The 16,117-nt window shown below is 64.1% G+C and overlaps 2 protein-coding genes across 2 annotated transcripts; both read right to left on the minus strand.

Moving 5' to 3' along the window:
- Window positions 1–107: 107 nt before the first annotated feature.
- PLEKHH3 (pleckstrin homology, MyTH4 and FERM domain containing H3) lies at window positions 108–7,856 on the minus strand. Its single transcript, XM_038754818.1, has 13 exons — window positions 7,686–7,856; window positions 6,344–6,399; window positions 5,927–6,006; window positions 5,599–5,790; window positions 5,343–5,500; window positions 5,150–5,270; window positions 4,338–4,644; window positions 3,906–4,113; window positions 3,499–3,635; window positions 1,431–1,584; window positions 861–1,331; window positions 574–765; window positions 108–471 (listed from the first exon to the last, which is right to left on the minus strand). Exons 1-13 carry the CDS (start codon window positions 7,854–7,856, stop codon window positions 382–384), a joined length of 2,337 nt encoding a protein of 778 aa, XP_038610746.1. The 3' UTR covers window positions 108–381.
- A 4,752-nt stretch (window positions 7,857–12,608) lies between these two features.
- On the minus strand, window positions 12,609–15,531 carry CCR10 (C-C motif chemokine receptor 10). Its single transcript, XM_038754258.1, has 2 exons — window positions 15,517–15,531; window positions 12,609–13,652 (listed from the first exon to the last, which is right to left on the minus strand). Exons 1-2 carry the CDS (start codon window positions 15,529–15,531, stop codon window positions 12,609–12,611), a joined length of 1,059 nt encoding a protein of 352 aa, XP_038610186.1.
- Between the last annotated feature and the right edge of the window lie 586 nt (window positions 15,532–16,117).

Here is a 16,117-nt window from a genome sequence, read left to right on the forward strand (position 1 = left end):
ATAAATACGACTGATGATGATGTTAAGGCCCGAGGATGGGAGAGGGAAGGCCCGAAGCCCAAGGGGGCTAGCCCAGCTGGACGCCACTTGGACAGGAAGAGTTTATGTAAATAAAGATTTTTTTTTCTCTCTGTTCTACAAATAAATTAAGAAACCAACTAGAAAAGTGTCAGCCCAATCCCTGCCTCTGGAAGAGGGTCAGGGGGGCCCTGTCCCTGCAGGGCCAGTGAGGGGGAGAGGGGGGGCCTTCCCCCCTGCCCAGAGCAGTCTGGAGTGGTGAGGTGTGGGGGTGTGGGGGAGGCCAGCTCAGGGCAGAAGGGGTCAGTCCGGCGGCCACGCTGCTCCGTGTCTCGTTTCACCGGCGGCGGCGAGGGTCGGGCTCTACAGCGGTGGCGGTGGCGGGTCCGGGGGCGTGGGTGTGAGGGTGGAACCGGCCAGGTAGGCGTTCACCAGCTGCAGGATCTCCTCCACCTGGGCGGACGGACGGACGGACGGACGGGTGCAGTGAGTCCCGGGAGGCGCCCCCCACTCGGTCGGCCCCCGGTCCCGGTCCCCGCCCCGCCGGGCGCTCACCTGCGGGCTCTGCAGAAGGAACTGTCTGTCCCCCAGGCGCAGGGCCAGGGTGTGGGGGCCGGCCAGCCGGCAGGAGCCCACGCGGCCGTAGCCCACGCAGTGGACGGGCTCGGCCTCCCCCGGCCGGGACAGGGACATGGCCTTGGCGCCCACCCCGAGGCACAGCTGCCGGGGGGCTCCCCCTTTGGGGTCCTGCGGGGGGAAGGAAAAGAGGGGAGAATTGATGGGCGAGGCGGCCGAAGACGAGGACGGCGGCGGCCCCGGGCTGGGGCTGCGGGGGGCCTCACCGTGCTCAGGTCCAGGACGTCGTAACGGGCGGCACCGAAGCCGGGACACTGGGCAGCCAGGGTCAGGTAAGCGCTCATCGCCTCCGCCCGGCTCATCCCCCTCAGCCGCTTCCAGCTGCCCAGGACGGCGGCGGCCACAGCCCCCGGGCCCCCCGGGCTCCCGGCCTCTCGGGCCCCCCTCGCCCCGCCGGGCCCCCCTCGACCCGCCCGCTCGGCCCGCCGCTTGGCCGGGCCCGGGCTCCAGAGGGCCCCGGACAGCAGGGCGGCGGCGGCGGCGGGCGGAGGGCGGGGCGGCGGGCGGGGCCGGGCCCGGGCCCGGGCCCGGGGCGGCGGGGGCAGCAGGCGGTCGAGGCGGGGCGGCGGGCCGAGCGGGGAGAAGTCGCGGTGCAGGCTCTGCAGGCGCAGGGCGGCCAGGGCCCGCAGCGTGTCCTCGGGGGGGCTGGGCCGGCCGCGGAGCAGCAGCGCCTGCGCCTAAGGGCCGGTAGACGACACGGGCCGCTGGGCACCGGCCGGGGCGGGCACCACGGGCCCGGCTCGGGGAGGGGGTCGGGGTGGGGGCGCGGTGGGCACCTGCTCGCAGAGGAGGGGCAGCTCGTGGCCGTCGGGGGCCAGACCCTCGGGGTGCAGCGGACCGTGCAGGCGCAGGCACAGCCTCCAGCCCGGTGAACCCGCCGCCGCCGCCGCCGCCGCCGCCTCCGCGCCGTCCAGCTCCGCCGCGGCCAGCCTGGGCGGGACAGGCGCCGGTCACCCCGACGACCACCGAGCCCCGGACGGAGGGGGGCGGGGCGGAGGGATCGCGGAAGGGGCGGAGGGAATTCAAATTGGGGATGAGGGATTTCAAGGCGGGGCTGAGGAACTTCAAGGTGGAGATGAAGGACTTCAAGGCGGGGCTGAGGGATCGCGGAAGGGGCGGAGGGAATTCAGAGCAGGGCTGAGGGGTGTCAGGGCGGGGCTGAGGGATCTCGGGAGGGGCGGAGGGAATTCAGAGCAGGGCTGAGGGACTTCAAGGCGGGGCTGAGGGATTTCAAGGCGGGGCTGAGGAACTTCAAGGTGGAGCTGAAGGACTTTAAAGCGGGGCTGAGGGATCGCGGAAGGGGCGGAGGGAATTCAAAGCAGGACTGAGGGATCGCAGGGCGGGGCTGAGGGAATTCAGAGCAGAGCTGAGGGATCTCGGAAGGGGCTGAGGGTATAATTCAGGGCGGGGCTGAGGGACTTCAAGGCGGGGTTGAGGGATCTCGGGAGGGGCGGAGGGACTTCAAGGCGGGGCTGAGGGATCGCGGAAGGGGCGGAGGGAATTCAAAGCAGGGCTGAGGGACTTCAAGGTGGGGCTGAGGGATCGCGGAAGGGGCGGAGGGAATTCAAAGCAGGGCTGAGGGATCTCAGGGCGGGGCTGAGGGAATTCAAAGCAGGGCTGAGGGACTTCAAGGTGGGGCTGAGGGATCGCGGAAGGGGCGGAGGGAATTCAAAGCAGGGCTGAGGGATCTCGGAAGGGGCTGAGGGAATTCAAAGCAGGGCTGAGGGACTTCAAGGTGGGGCTGAGGGATCGCGGAAGGGGCGGAGGGAATTCAAAGCAGGGCTGAGGGATCTCGGAAGGGGCTGAGGGAATTCAAAGCAGGGCTGAGGGACTTCAAGGTGGGGCTGAGGGATCTCGGGAGGGGCGGAGGGAATTCAGGGCGGGGCGGAGGGATCTCGGGAGGGGCGGAGGGAATTCAAAGCAGGACTGAGGGACTTCAAGGCGGGGCTGAGGGATTTCAAGGCGGGGCTGAGGAACTTCAAGGTGGAGCTGAAGGACTTCAAGGCGGGGCTGAGGGATCTCGGAAGGGGCGGAGGGAATTCAGGGCGGGGCGGAGGGATCTCGGGAGGGGCGGAGGGAATTCAGGGCGGGGCGGAGGGAATTCAGGGCGGGGCGGAGGGATCTCGGGAGGGGCGGAGGGAATTCAGGACGGGGCGGAGGGATCTCGGGAGGGGTGGAGGGAATTCAGAGCAGGGCTGAGGGATCTCGGGAGGGGCGGAGGGAATTCAGGACGGGGCGGAGGGATCTCGGGAGGGGCGGAGGGAATTTAAAGCAAGGCTGAGGAACTTCAAGGCGGGGCTGAGGGTTCTCAGGAGGGGCGAAGGGAATTCAAAGCAGGGACGAGGGACTTCAAGGTGGGGCTGAGGGATCTCAAAGCAGGGCTGAGGAACTTCAAGGCGGGGTTGAGGGATCTCGGGAGGGGCGGAGGGAATTCAGGGCGGGGCTGAGGGACTTCAAGGCGGGGCTGAGGAATTTCAAGGCGGGGCTGAGGGATCTCGTGAGGAGCGGAGGGAGCTCGAGGCGGGGCTGAGAGATCTCGAGGTGGGGCTGAGGAACTTCAGGGCAGGGCTGGTCTGAGGGATCGCGGGGCGGGGCTGAGGAACTTCAGGGCAGGGCTTCTCCCCCTTCTAGACTGTGAGCCCACTGTTGGGTGGGGACCGTCTCTAGATGTTGCCAACTTGGACTTCCCAAGCGCTTAGTACAGTGCTCTGCACACAGTAAGCACTCAATAAATACGACTGATTGATTGATCGGTGTGAGGGATCTCGGGGCGGGGCTGAGGAACTTCGAGGAGGGAGGGCCTTGATGGCTGCGGCTTCCCGGACCGGACGGGGGTGCATTTACTTCTCAAACCTGGTGAGCACGTCGGCCACGAGGGCCCCGGCGGCCAGCGCCCGCTCCCGGGGGCCGCTCTGCTCGTACAGCGCGAACACGTTCCGGCTCCGGGCCAGGCCCAGACGCCCCACCAGCTCCCGGGACACCTGCGGGGCGAGGCGGGCAAAACGGGGCATCGACCGTCGGCGCGGAGTCGTCCAGGCTCCGAAGGGCCGGGCGACCCCCCAGCCTGGGCGGGTTGGCAAAGGAGGAGCGGGGATCTTTAGACTGTGAGCCCACCGTTGGGTAGGGACTGTCTCTACATGTTGCCGATTTGTACTTCCCAAGCGCTTAGTACAGTGCTCTGCACATAGTAAGCGCTCAATACATACGATTGATGATGATGATGATGATCCCGGGGAGGAGGGCGGCCTCACCTCCCCGGCGGTGGTGTGGGAGTCGATGGCGACGCTGCAGGCCCCGGCCCCGGGGCAGTGCACGGTGCACAGGAGCTCCTGCCTCCGGCTCAGCGCCGCGATTTCCGCCAGCGACGGGACCAGCTCCCGGACCTGCGTCCTGCCCAGCGCCGCCCGGATGAAGCGCGCGTACTCCGCCAGCTCCGTGCCCGGCAACGCCCGCTCCGTCCTGGGAGTCCCCGGGGCGGAGGACAAAGGTCAGAGGTCGCCCCTAACCACAACTATTCTCTCCCTCCCCTCGTGTCCCTCACCCGCCCCCATCCGGGCCCTGCGAGCATCCTTTCCTTCCCCAATTCCCGCCTTGGAATTTCCACCCTCCTGGGACCGACTTCCACCTCTGTGGGCCCGGGCCTCCAGCGTCCCCCGCCCCTGATGCCCCCAGCCCCCACCCACCTCTCCAGGTGGCCCAGCAGGTGCCCCCGCACGGTCCCCCCGGGGCAGAAGGTGCAGCTCATGCAGCTGAGCAGCTGCCAGTAGCGGAGGGTGGCGGGGTCCTGGGGGCTGGGGGGCCCCGGGGGTCCGGCGGGCCCCGACGTCTGCTTGGCCAGCTGCAGGAACAGCTCGTCGCGGAGCGCCGGCAGGTCCCGGCAGGTCTGCAGCACGCCCTGCATCAGGGGCCCCGGGCACCGGGCCCCCTCCAGGGCCTGCAGCGCTAGGAACAGCCGCACCGCTTCCTCCCGCAGTGGGGCATAACCGGGCCCTGCGCGGGACGGGACGGGACGTCGAGGCACGGGGACGGCCGTCAGCCGAGCCCCGGACTCATTCATGCATTCATTCAATTGTATCGATTAAGCGCGTATTGTGTGCAGAGCTCAGGACTAAGCGCTTGGGAAGTACAACTTGGTAACCTATACAGTCCCTACCCAGCAGCGGGCTCGCGGCCTAGAAGGCTCGCTCAGACGGGGTCCCGTACGGGGGGTGGTTAACGATGATGATGGTAATGTTGGGATTTGGTAAGCGCTTACTATGTGCCAAGCGCAGGGGTAGTTACAAGGTCTTCACGTGGGGCTCACAGTCTTCATCCCCATTTTGCAGTTGAGGTAACTGAGGCCCAGTCCAAAGTCACTCGGCCGACAAGTGGCGGAGCTGGGATCAGAACCCACGATCTCTGGTTCCCACGCCCGGGCTCTTTCCACTAAAGCCGCATTGGTTCCCGCCAGGGGGAGGGGGGTCCCCACTCGTTCCCCCGCCCGCAGGCCGGTTACCTGGGGGCCCGCCCCCGTAGGGCAGCGGCAGGAGCGGAGCGTAGAGGACGCCGCTGGTGTGCCGCAGGATCGGGTTCCGCCGGTAGATGAGGGCCACGGCCTCCGGGTCCTCGCCACTCTCCTGGGGAGGGAAGGGGTCACCGGCCGGGCCCTCGCGGGGCCCCCCCCGCGCTCCCCTTCGGCCTCCACCTACCTGGATGTCCCGCAGCAGGAGCTGGGTGGGGGTCTCCAGGGGCGCCTTGCCCGCGATGACGCCCCTTAGGGCCGTCCCCCAGCGGGCGGCCTCGCCCAGCCGGGCCGAGCAGAGGCGGACACTGTGCTTCCGACCGGACACCGTCACCGACCACAGGCCTGGCGGGGGAGGGGGCCGCACGAAGGAGGGTCACCACCCGGGGGGCGAGGCGGGGGGCAGGGCAGGGGCAGCAGAAGGGGGCCGGGGCTGGGCGTACCGGTGTCCTTGGGCCTGCGCTCGGGGCCGGACACGGAGCACAGACTGGTCAGGACGAGGCTTCCGAGCCGCCGGGCCCCTCGCCCGCTGCCGCTGAACTGCTCCAGGGAGTCCCGGGTGAGCACAAACCAGGCCCGGCGCGGGGGCAGCCACGGCCGAGCCCCGCCGCCCCGCGGCTCCCGCTGCAGCCAACCTGCGGGAGGAGGAGGAGGAGGAGGAAGGGGACCAGTCGGGGGGGCTCGCAGGATGGGGATCCAAGTGGACCGGGGCTCAGAGAGGGAGGCGGGGGGGGGGTTCGGTTGGGGTGGGCCCAGGGCGGGGGTCCCCACCTTTGACGATGATCTCAGAGTCGTCCTCCGGGGGTCCCCTCTCCGGAATAAGGCTCCGCGTCTCCTCCCAGCCCAGCAGCCTGGGGGCGGGGGGCGAGGTGAGACCACCGCGATCCCCCCCACACCGAGTGCGCCCCGTCGGGGTGGGGAAGGGAAGATTCGGCGCTCCCATGGTGGGAACCGTCGAGCCGCGCTGACCTCGGTCCAGAAATAGCCGAGACCCTCCCCCGGCCGGCCGGCCGGCCGGCCGTCTCCCCCCTCCCCGCCCCCACCGGCCGGGCCACCGGCCAGACCGCAGCGTCCGGCCCGAGCCGCTTCCTCCTTGCGCAACGGGACGGGGGAGAACGGCGGACCGGGATCCCGGGAGCCCAGGGGTCCCGGAACGGGGGGGGGGGGCGGCTTAAGGGACGCGATTACCGGTCCGATCCCGGTCCGCTCCGCCCGGGCTGGGTCAGCGTCACTTCCAGGGAGCACTGGGGGAGGTCAGCGGAGACCACGTGGTCAGAGCCCCCCCACACACAGGCAGCGCCCCGGGACTTATCTGGGGACCCCTCCACCTGAGGGCCGGGGAGGGGGGAGGAGGCTGCCTCAGTTTCCCTCCTTTGTGACCCAGCGAGTCGCACCGTCTGCGCCACCCTCCGTGCCTCCTCCCCCATCACCCCACTCTCTCCCCTCCCCGGGCAGGTCGGAGCAGGCCGGAGAAGAGCTGAGCGCGGGGGAAGGGGGGGAAGAGAGCAGTTCTTCTATGTGTGTGTCCCCCCATCCCCACTCGACCGCCCCAGGGGTCTCCCTCCCTCCCTCCCTTCACGGGAGCGCGCTGGGAAGACGGACCCCGGGTCCCCTCCGGCCCCCGGGAGGCAATGGTGATGTGGGGGGAGATGTGGGGGGAAAAAAAGCAGAGAGCTTCGGGTCCCTGGGGGTGTTGGGGGGGGGGGTCTCTCAGCGAAGGCCGCTCCCTGGCGCCCCGGCCCCTTCTCCTCCCCCCACCCCCTCTATATTTATCCGCCCTCGCCAGGTGTTGGCGCCGGACCCACCGCTCAGCGCCCTCCGCCTGGGCACCGGGCCACGGGCCCTGCCGGGATCCCCGGGGTTGGAGTGGAGGGACGGGGGGAGGGGGAGGACAGAGAGACAGAGTGAGAGAGAGTGCGTGTGTGGGCGCGGGGGGGGGGAGGGGGCTGGATCCCGGGGGGCGTCCACGGCGCCCCTTTCTCCCTCTCCCCAGTCGCGGCCGTCCCGGGGGGGAGGGCGCCCGTTCCGTCCGTTTCCCCGCACCCAGCAGGGATGCGACCCCCATCTTCCCCCTGGGAAGGAGGGGAAGGGGTCGGTGGGCAGGACCGAAGGACCGAGGGTTGGGGCGCGGATTCGGTCCCGGCCTCTTCCCCCTCCTTTCCGCGGGGCCCCGGCAGTCGGGGCGGGGAGGGGACCCAGGGGTCCGAGCCGCCCCAGCCGGCCCGGCCGCATTCCTTGGCTCAGGCGGAGGCGGAAGGAGACGGGACAGGGACGCGGTCCTGGCGGCAGGAAAGGGAGAGGCCGGGACGGGACCGGCCGGGCCACGCGAGACGCCTCCACCGCCCGGGGCTCCCCCGGGGCTCCCCAGGGCAGGTGGGCCGGGCAAGGGTCGCGCGTGGGCCCCCGACCCAAGAAGCACCGGTGGGGCTGCCCCGCTCGCTCTCCCTCCTTCGGAGCCCCCGGAGCGGAGGGAGAGAGACCCCCCCCGGGGTGGGGGGCTGCCGGGGCTACGGAGACCCCTGGAACTCACCCTCCCGCCGCCCGTCGGGCTGGGGCTCCGCAGCTCGAAGGACTCCTCTTCCTCCTCCTCCTCCTCCTCCTCCTGGTCCCCTCCGGGGTCCCCCTCCCCGTAGTCCCGCCGCAGGAGGGTGAAGCCTCGACGGCAGCAGAGCAGCCACCACAGCCCCCCCGGGAGCGGCATCCGGCCGGCGGGGGTGGGGGGGCGGAGGGGCTTGGGGGGCCGGGGCTGGACAGCTGTGTCCGCTGCAATGCTCGGAGCGGGCGGGGGCCGGAGGGCCAGGTCCGCTGGGCAGGCTCGGGGGAGGGGGGGGGTGCGGGACGGGGTCCGGGATGGGGTCCGGGATGGGGTCCGGGATGGGGTCCGGGATGGGGCCCGGGGCGCGCGCGCTGCGCTCCCTGCAGCCCCGGGACTGGCGCAAGGGGGGCGCCAGCGCACGGCCCCGCCCCCCCGCCCCGTGCTCCTCCCCCCCCCCCCCACTGTCCTTACTGGGCAGATCCCCGTCCGCGTCACCGCCGCTCCGGACCAATCCCCGTTCCCGGAGCCCCGGCGCCTCGGCCAATCGGATGGCGGGGCCGCAGCGGGTTGCATCATGCGCCCCCTGGCGCCGTGACAGCGGGGCCGGGGCGGCCACGCCCACCCAGTGACGTCAGACGGGTCGCTTGTGACGTCACGCGCGTCCCACCCGCAGGCTCCGCGCCTCTATCTTAACCCTTTGGGGCGCGCCGCCCGCCCCACCTGAGGCCGCGCCCTCTCAATCAATCAATCGTATTTATTGAGCGCTTCCTGTGTGCAGAGCACTGTACTAAGCGCTTGGGAAGTACAAATCGGCAACATCTAGAGACGGTCCCTACCCAACAGCGGGCTCGCAGTCTAGAAGGGGGAGACAGAACAAAACCAAACATACTAACAAAATAAAATAAATAGAACAGATATGTACAAGCAAAATAAATAGAGTAATGAATACATACAAATGCGTGGCTCAGTGGAAAGAGCCCGGGCCTTGGAGTCAGAAGCCGTGGGTTCAAATCTTGACATTGCCAACCGTCAACTGTGTGACTTTGGGCAAGTCACTTAACTTTTCTGTGCCTCAGTTACCTGATCCGTAAAATGGGGATTAAGCCTGTGAACCCCCCGTGGGACAGCCTGATCACCTTGTAACCTCCCCAGCGCTTAGAACAGCGCCTTGCACATAGTAAGCGCTTAACAAATCAATCGTATTTATTGAGCGCTTACTGTGTGCAGAGCACCGTACTAAGCGTTTGGCACTGTGCCGGGCGCTTGGGCTCCGCTCCGGGCCGGCGGGAGAGGCTGTCACGCGTAATGCGCCTTCAGCCCCGGCCGGACTCCCGGCTAGAAACCCCGGCAGCCGCCTGGAGGCGGGAGGCCCGGCCTTCCCAGTCCCCGAAGCTCGGGAGGGGGCCGAGGGGGACGGGGAGAGGGCGGCGACGCTCCCGTGGCCGGCAGGGAAGGAGTTAAGCCGGGCCGGCGGGAGGGGCCGGGACCGCGCATCTGCTGACTCAGCGACGCTTCCCGCGGGCAACGGGGAAGGGTCTGGATTCGCGCCCCACCGCCGGCCTCGGCACCCCCGGCACCCCCGGGCTGGTCCCGAGGCCCGCTCCGGAGGGAAGGGGTCGTCGTGGGCCCGGGTCCTCGTTGCCCAAGGCGCCGGGCGGAGGGGAGGGGGAACAGGAAAGGGCAGGCTCTGGACTATCTATTTATTTATCTATTTATTTTATTTTGTTAATACGTTCGGTTTTCTTCTCTGTCTCCCCCTTTCAGACTGTGAGCCCACAGTTGGGTAGGGACTGTCTGTATGTGTTGCCAACTTGGACTTCCCAAGCGCTTAGTACAGTGCTCTGCACACAGTAAGTGCTCAACAAATACGATTGATGATGATGATGACTTCAAAGTGGCGCCTCGTTTGCCCGTCGTTTTGCCTGTATTTGCCTACCGAATCCCGGCCTCCGCAGGGAGTGGGGGGGGACTAAGTGGGGCGATTAAAGAGGAGAGGTGTTAGGGACGCCGTTCCCGCTTTCTTTCCCCGCGCCCCGCCTGCGGCCCCGCGGGCTGGGACTCGTCCGGCCTCAAATCCTGCTTCGTCCTGCCGGAATAGCCCCGGATCCCCAGGAGCCCCGCCCCAAGGGCCTGGGTTCCCCGGCGGGATCATTCCCGGTCCCGGAGCGCCCCGCCCCTCCTCGCCGCCCGCACGGGGGCGCTGCGGGGCAGGCGGCGGAGGGTGGGGGGGGAGGGAAGGAGGGAGGGACGGAGGCCGCGAGCGCCACCTCTGGAGACCCCGAGTCCCTGCCAGGGTCGGTCACAGTGCACAGAAAATCTCCCCCAGCTTGCAATCACAGACCCTTTAATGTCAAAATGCACGGAAAATCAATCAATCAATCGTATTTATTGAGCGCTTACTGCGTGCAGAGCACTGTACTAAGCGCTTGGGAAGTCCAAGTCGGCAACATAGAGAGACAGTCCCTACCCAACAGTGGGCTCAAAATCTCCCCGGGCCCTGCCCCTCGCCCCCGGGTTCATTCATTGTCATACTTCCCAAGCGCTTAGTCCAGTGCTCTGCACATAGTAAGCGCTCAATAAATACGATTGATGATGATGATGATTTATTGAGCGCTTACTGGGTGCAGGGCACTGTACTGAGCGCTTGGGAAGTCCAAGTCGGCAACATAGAGAGACAGTCCCTACCCAACAGTGGGCTCAAAATCTCCCCGGGCCCTGCCCCTCGCCCCCGAGTTCATTCATTCAGTCATACTTCCCAAGCGCTTAGTACAGTGCTCTGCACATAGTAAGCACTCAATAAATACGATTGATGATGATGATATATTGAGCGCTTACTGGGTGCAGGGCACTGTACTGAGCGCTTGGGAAGTCCAAGTCGGCAACCTAGAGAGACGGTCCCTACCCAACAGTGGGCTCAAAATCTCCCCGGGCCCTGCCCCTCGCCCCCGGGTTCATTCATTCAGTCATAGTTCCCAAGCGCTTAGTACAGTGCTCTGCACATAGTAAGCGCTCAATAAATACGATTGATGATGATGATTTATTGAGCGCTTACTGGGTGCAGAGCACTGTACTAAGCGCTTGGGAAGTCCAAGTCGGCAACATAGAGAGACAGTCCCTACCCAACAGTGGGCTCAAAATCTCCCCGGGCCCTGCCCCTCGCCCCCGGGTTCATTCATTCAGTCATACTTCCCAAGCGCTTAGTACAGTGCTCTGCACATAGTAAGCGCTCAATAAATACGATTGATGATGATGATGATATATTGAGCGCTTACTGGGTGCAGAGCACTGTACTAAGCGCTTGGGAAGTCCAAGTCGGCAACATAGAGAGACAGTCCCTACCCAACAGTGGGCTCAAAACCTCCCCGGGCCCTGCCCCTCGCCCCCGAGTTCATTCATTCAGTCATACTTCCCAAGCGCTTAGTACAGTGCTCTGCACATAGTAAGCGCTCAATAAATACGATTGATGATGATGATGATATATTGAGCGCTTACTGGGTGCAGAGCACTGTACTAAGCGCTTGGGAAGTCCAAGTCGGCAACATAGAGAGACAGTCCCTACCCAACAGTGGGCTCAAAACCTCCCCGGGCCCTGCCCCTCGCCCCCGGGTTCATTCATTCAGTCATACTTCCCAAGCGCTTAGTCCAGTGCTCTGCACATAGTAAGCGCTCAATAAATACGATTGATGATGATGATTTATTGAGCCCTTACTGGGTGCAGGGCACTGTACTGAGCGCTTGGGAAGTACAAGTCGGCAACATAGAGAGACAGTCCCTGCCCAACAGTGGGCTCAAAATCTCCCCGGGCCCTGCCCCTCGCCCCCGGGTTCATTCATTCAGTCATACTTCCCAAGCGCTTAGTACAGTGCTCTGCACATAGTAAGCGCTCAATAAATACGATTGATGATGATGATGATATATTGAGCGCTTACTGGGTGCAGAGCACTGTACTAAGCGCTTGGGAAGTCCAAGTCGGCAACATAGAGAGACAGTCCCTGCCCAACAGTGGGCTCAAAACCTCCCCGGGCCCTGCCCCTCGCCCCCGAGTTCATTCATTCAGTCATACTTCCCAAGCGCTTAGTACAGTGCTCTGCACATAGTAAGCGCTCAATAAATACGATTGATGATGATGATGATATATTGAGCGCTTACTGGGTGCAGAGCACTGTACTAAGCGCTTGGGAAGTCCAAGTCGGCAACATAGAGAGACAGTCCCTACCCAACAGTGGGCTCAAAACCTCCCCGGGCCCTGCCCCTCGCCCCCGGGTTCATTCATTCAGTCATACTTCCCAAGCGCTTAGTCCAGTGCTCTGCACATAGTAAGCGCTCAATAAATACGATTGATGATGATGATGATATATTGAGCGCTTACTGGGTGCAGAGCACTGTACTAAGCGCTTGGGAAGTCCAAGTCGGCAACATAGAGAGACAGTCCCTACCCAACAGTGGGCTCAAAATCTCCCCGGGCCCTGCCCCTCGCCCCCGGGTTCATTCATTCAGTCATACTTCCCAAGCGCTTAGTCCAGTGCTCTACACATAGTAAGCGCTCAATAAATACGATTGATGATGATGATGATTTATTGAGCCCTTACTGGGTGCAGGGCACTGTACTGAGCGCTTGGGAAGTCCAAGTCGGCAACCTAGAGAGACGGTCCCTACCCAACAGTGGGCTCAAAATCTGCCCGGGCCCTGCCCCTCGCCCCCGGGTTCATTCATTCAGTCATACTTCCCAAGCGCTTAGTACAGTGCTCTGCACATAGTAAGCGCTCAATAAATACGATTGATGATGATGATGATATATTGAGCGCTTACTGGGTGCAGAGCACTGTACTAAGCGCTTGGGAAGTACAAGTCGGCAACGTATAGAGACGGTTCCTACCCAACAGTGGGCTCAAAATCTCCCCGGGGCGGAGGGGCTGGCTAGCGGGAGAGGCCGGGGGGCGTCTCGGTGGGGGGCGAGGAGGAGGAGAGGCGGGGGCGTCTACGGGCCCCGCAGTCCCGCAGCAGGCGGCGCAGGTCCCGGCGGAAGCGTCCGCCCAGGAAGGCGTAGAGCAGCGGGTTGAGGCCGCAGCGGGCCAGGGCCAGCCCGCTGGTCACCAGCAGGGCCACGGCTTGGCGATCGCTGGCGGGGCAGCCCCGCTCCCGGGCGGCCAGCACGTCGGCCGTGTCCAGCAGCAGGGCCAGGCTGTAGGGCAGCTGCAGGGCCACGAAGGCGGCCACCAGGGCCACGACCACCCGCAGGACGCGGAGCCGGCCGGGGCCTTGGGCGGCCAGCAGCGTGCGGCCCAGCAGGGCGTAGCAGGCCACCATGACCCCGAGCGGCAGGCCGAAGCCCAGGGCCAGCTGCGCCAGGCCGCTGGCCCCCTTGAGGGCCTGGGCCGGGCCCTCGGGGAAGACGAGGCGGCAGGCCCCGCCGCCGTCCCGGGCGAACAGCAGGGCCGGCAGGGCCAGGAGCAGGGCCAGCAGCCAGACGGCCAGGGTGGCCGCCCGGGCCGGCCCGGGGCCCCGCCGCCGCCGCCCCCCCGCCGCCGGGGCCAGGCGCCGGACGGCCAGGTACCGGTCGGCGCTGACGCAGGCGAGGAAGAGGAAGCCCGCGTGGAAGGAGGCGGAGTAGAGGCCGAGGACGGCCCGGCACAGCGAGGCGGCCGGGGCCCAGCCGCCCAGGGCCCCCGCCGCCCCGAACGGCAGGCTCAGGGCCAGCAGCAGGTCCGCCAGGGCCAGCTGCAGCAGGTGGGCCGAGGTCGGGGAGCGGGGCCCCCCGCCCCCCCCGCGCCGCCGCCGGGCCGCCAGGTGCGTGGCCACGACCAGCCCGTTGCCCGCCAGCCCCAGGGCGGCCACGGGCAGCAGCACGGCCGGCTGGAAGACCCGGCCGAAGGCCCGCACGGACCCCCGGTCGCACGGCTCGGGCAGCCCCGACGGGTACAGCGAGGCGTAGTACTCCCAGGGCGGGGTCCAGGAGGCGGCCTGCAGCGGGACAAGGGGACCGGGGGGCGCGCCGTCAGGGGCTCCCTCTCGTCCCCCTCTCCATCCCCCCCTTCTTACCTCCTTCCCTTCCCCACAGCACCTGTATATGTGTATATATGTTTGTACACATATATCTTACTTGTACATATCTATTCTATTTATTTTATTTTGTTAGTATGTTTGGTTTTGTTCTCCGGCTCCCCCTTCTAGACTGTGAGCCCCCTGTTGGGTAGGGACTGTCTCTAGATGTTGCCAATTTGTACTTCCCAAGCGCTTAGTACAGTGCTCTGCACATAGTAAGCGCTCAACAAAGACGATTGATGATGATGAACGCCGCCTCCCCTTCTCGCTCCTCCCGACCCTGGAGCACGCCGCTCTGCGCGGAGTAAGCGCTCAGGAAATGCCGTCGATTTTAGACTGTGAGCCCACTGTTGGGTAGGGACTGTCTCTATATGTTGCCAGTTTGTACTTCCCAAGCGCTTAGTCCAGTGTTCTGCACATAGTAAGCGCTCAATAAAGATGATTGATGATGATGAACGCCGCCTCCCCTTCTCGCTCCTCCCGACCCTGGAGCATGCCGCTCTGCGCGGAGTAAGCGCTCAGGAAATACCGTCGATTTTAGACTGGTGAGCCCACTGTTGGGTAGGGACCGTCTCTATATGTTGCCCACTTGGACTTCCCAAGCGCTTAGTACGGTGCTCTGCACACAGTAAGCGCTCAATAAATACGATTGATTGATTGATTGATCGATCGATTGATTCTCCCCTCCGGCCGCCCCCCTTTCCAGATACGGGAATCTCCGATCGGGGAGCAGAGCTTGAAAAGAGAACACGCACATACACACAGAGATCTGTACACACAGTCATCCCTATGAACAGCGCAGAACACACACACACACACCATACGGACACAGTGCTCTGCACACAGTAAGCGCTCAATAAATACGATTGAATGAATGAATGACACCCACACTCACATACTTCACCCAAAAAAGCACGAAGAAAATCGAAAAAAGCTAGCCCATAGACGCATTCACAGTACAAACACACAGAAACACATAGATACGTATGTAGGCATCCATACACATAGATGTACACATAAACCCGGACACATTGATGCACCCGCCGAGACACACACAAACTACTACGCAAAAAACCCACAGATAGCCCCGTCCCACAGCCCCACACATAGCACACTAGACACACCCAATTGCATAAAGACAGGGACATATATACACAAGTAGAAACAGTTAGCCAAGCACTTATACTCGTACATCCGAACTCACCCAGTATATACACTCTTACTCAGACACACAGACATATTACCCAAACAAAATGCAGGAAATCACCCAGAGCCAGGCCATAGCCCCGCGTACACCAACACACACACACACACACACACACACACACACACCATACGGACACAGTGCTCTGCACACAGTAAGCGCTCAATAAATACGATTGAATGAATGAATGACACCCACACCCAAACATACTTCACCAAAAAAAAAAAACGAAGAAAATCGCAAAAAGCTAGCCCATAGACGCATTCACAGTACAAACACACAGAAACACATAGATACGTATGTAGGCATCCATACACATAGATGTGCACATAAACCCGGACACATTGATGCACCCGCCGAGACATACACAAGCATACTACACAAAACCCACAGATAGCCCCGTCCCACAGCCCCACACATAGCACACTAGACACACCCAAGTGCATAAAGACAGGGACATATACACACAAGTAGAAACAGTTAGCCAAGCACTTATACTCGTACCTCCGAACTCACCCAGTACATACACTCTTACTCAGACACACAGACATATTACCCAAACAAAATGCAGGAAATCACCCAGAGCCAGGCCATAGCCCCGCATACACCAACACACACACGCACACACACACACACACACACACACACACTCACTTTACATGCAGATCCAGGTACACAAAACCACACAAATATAAAGGCACACACCCAACATTCACACTCATACACCCATAGATATAAGGAGCTGTCTCTCATTCCCTTGGTTCCCTCTACTCCCCACCTTCCCCTCGCCAGGCCGCTCTCGCTTCCCCAACTTTTATTCGTTGCTGGAAGACCTGGCTGAGCTCCCGGGATTTTCCGAGGGGAAAAAGGGGAGTGCTGGGCGGTAAACTCCTGAGTCCGGTCTTGGCCCACAGACTAGGGTTCTCGGGGGGGGGGGGGGGGGGTGTAGACAAGAGAGATAAAGAGTCAGAGAAATACGGGTTCCGGTTCAAACCAGTCCGAATGGATCCGGCTCGATTGGGAGGGGACCACGGGCTGAGGGAAACTGGCATCTCGACTCCCCAGCCCCCCAGTTCCCCACCCACCCCTCGGCCCCGCGTCCAACCTGTTCCTGCGACTCCGACCCCATCTCCCCGAGGCGCCGCTTTTTGAGGCGCCGCCGCTCGGAGAGCGATTTAAC

This window comes from Tachyglossus aculeatus, chromosome 11, assembly GCF_015852505.1.
Source record: "Tachyglossus aculeatus isolate mTacAcu1 chromosome 11, mTacAcu1.pri, whole genome shotgun sequence".
NCBI lineage: Eukaryota > Metazoa > Chordata > Mammalia > Monotremata > Tachyglossidae > Tachyglossus > Tachyglossus aculeatus.

What these genes read in the sequence shown, in the direction of transcription:
- PLEKHH3 (XM_038754818.1), bottom strand. Translation starts at nt 7,856, where the DNA reads ATGCCGCTCCCGGGGGGGCTGTGGTGGCTGCTCTGCTGCCGTCGAGGC. An exon ending in TCCTGCTGCGGGACATCCAG is followed by an intron (nt 5,271 to 5,342) that starts GTAGGTGGAGGC and finishes TTCCCTCCCCAG; the next exon opens with GAGAGTGGCGAGGACCCGGA. An exon ending in GTGCTCACCAGGTTTGAGAA is followed by an intron (nt 1,585 to 3,498) that starts GTAAATGCACCC and finishes TGTCCCGCCCAG; the next exon opens with GCTGGCCGCGGCGGAGCTGG.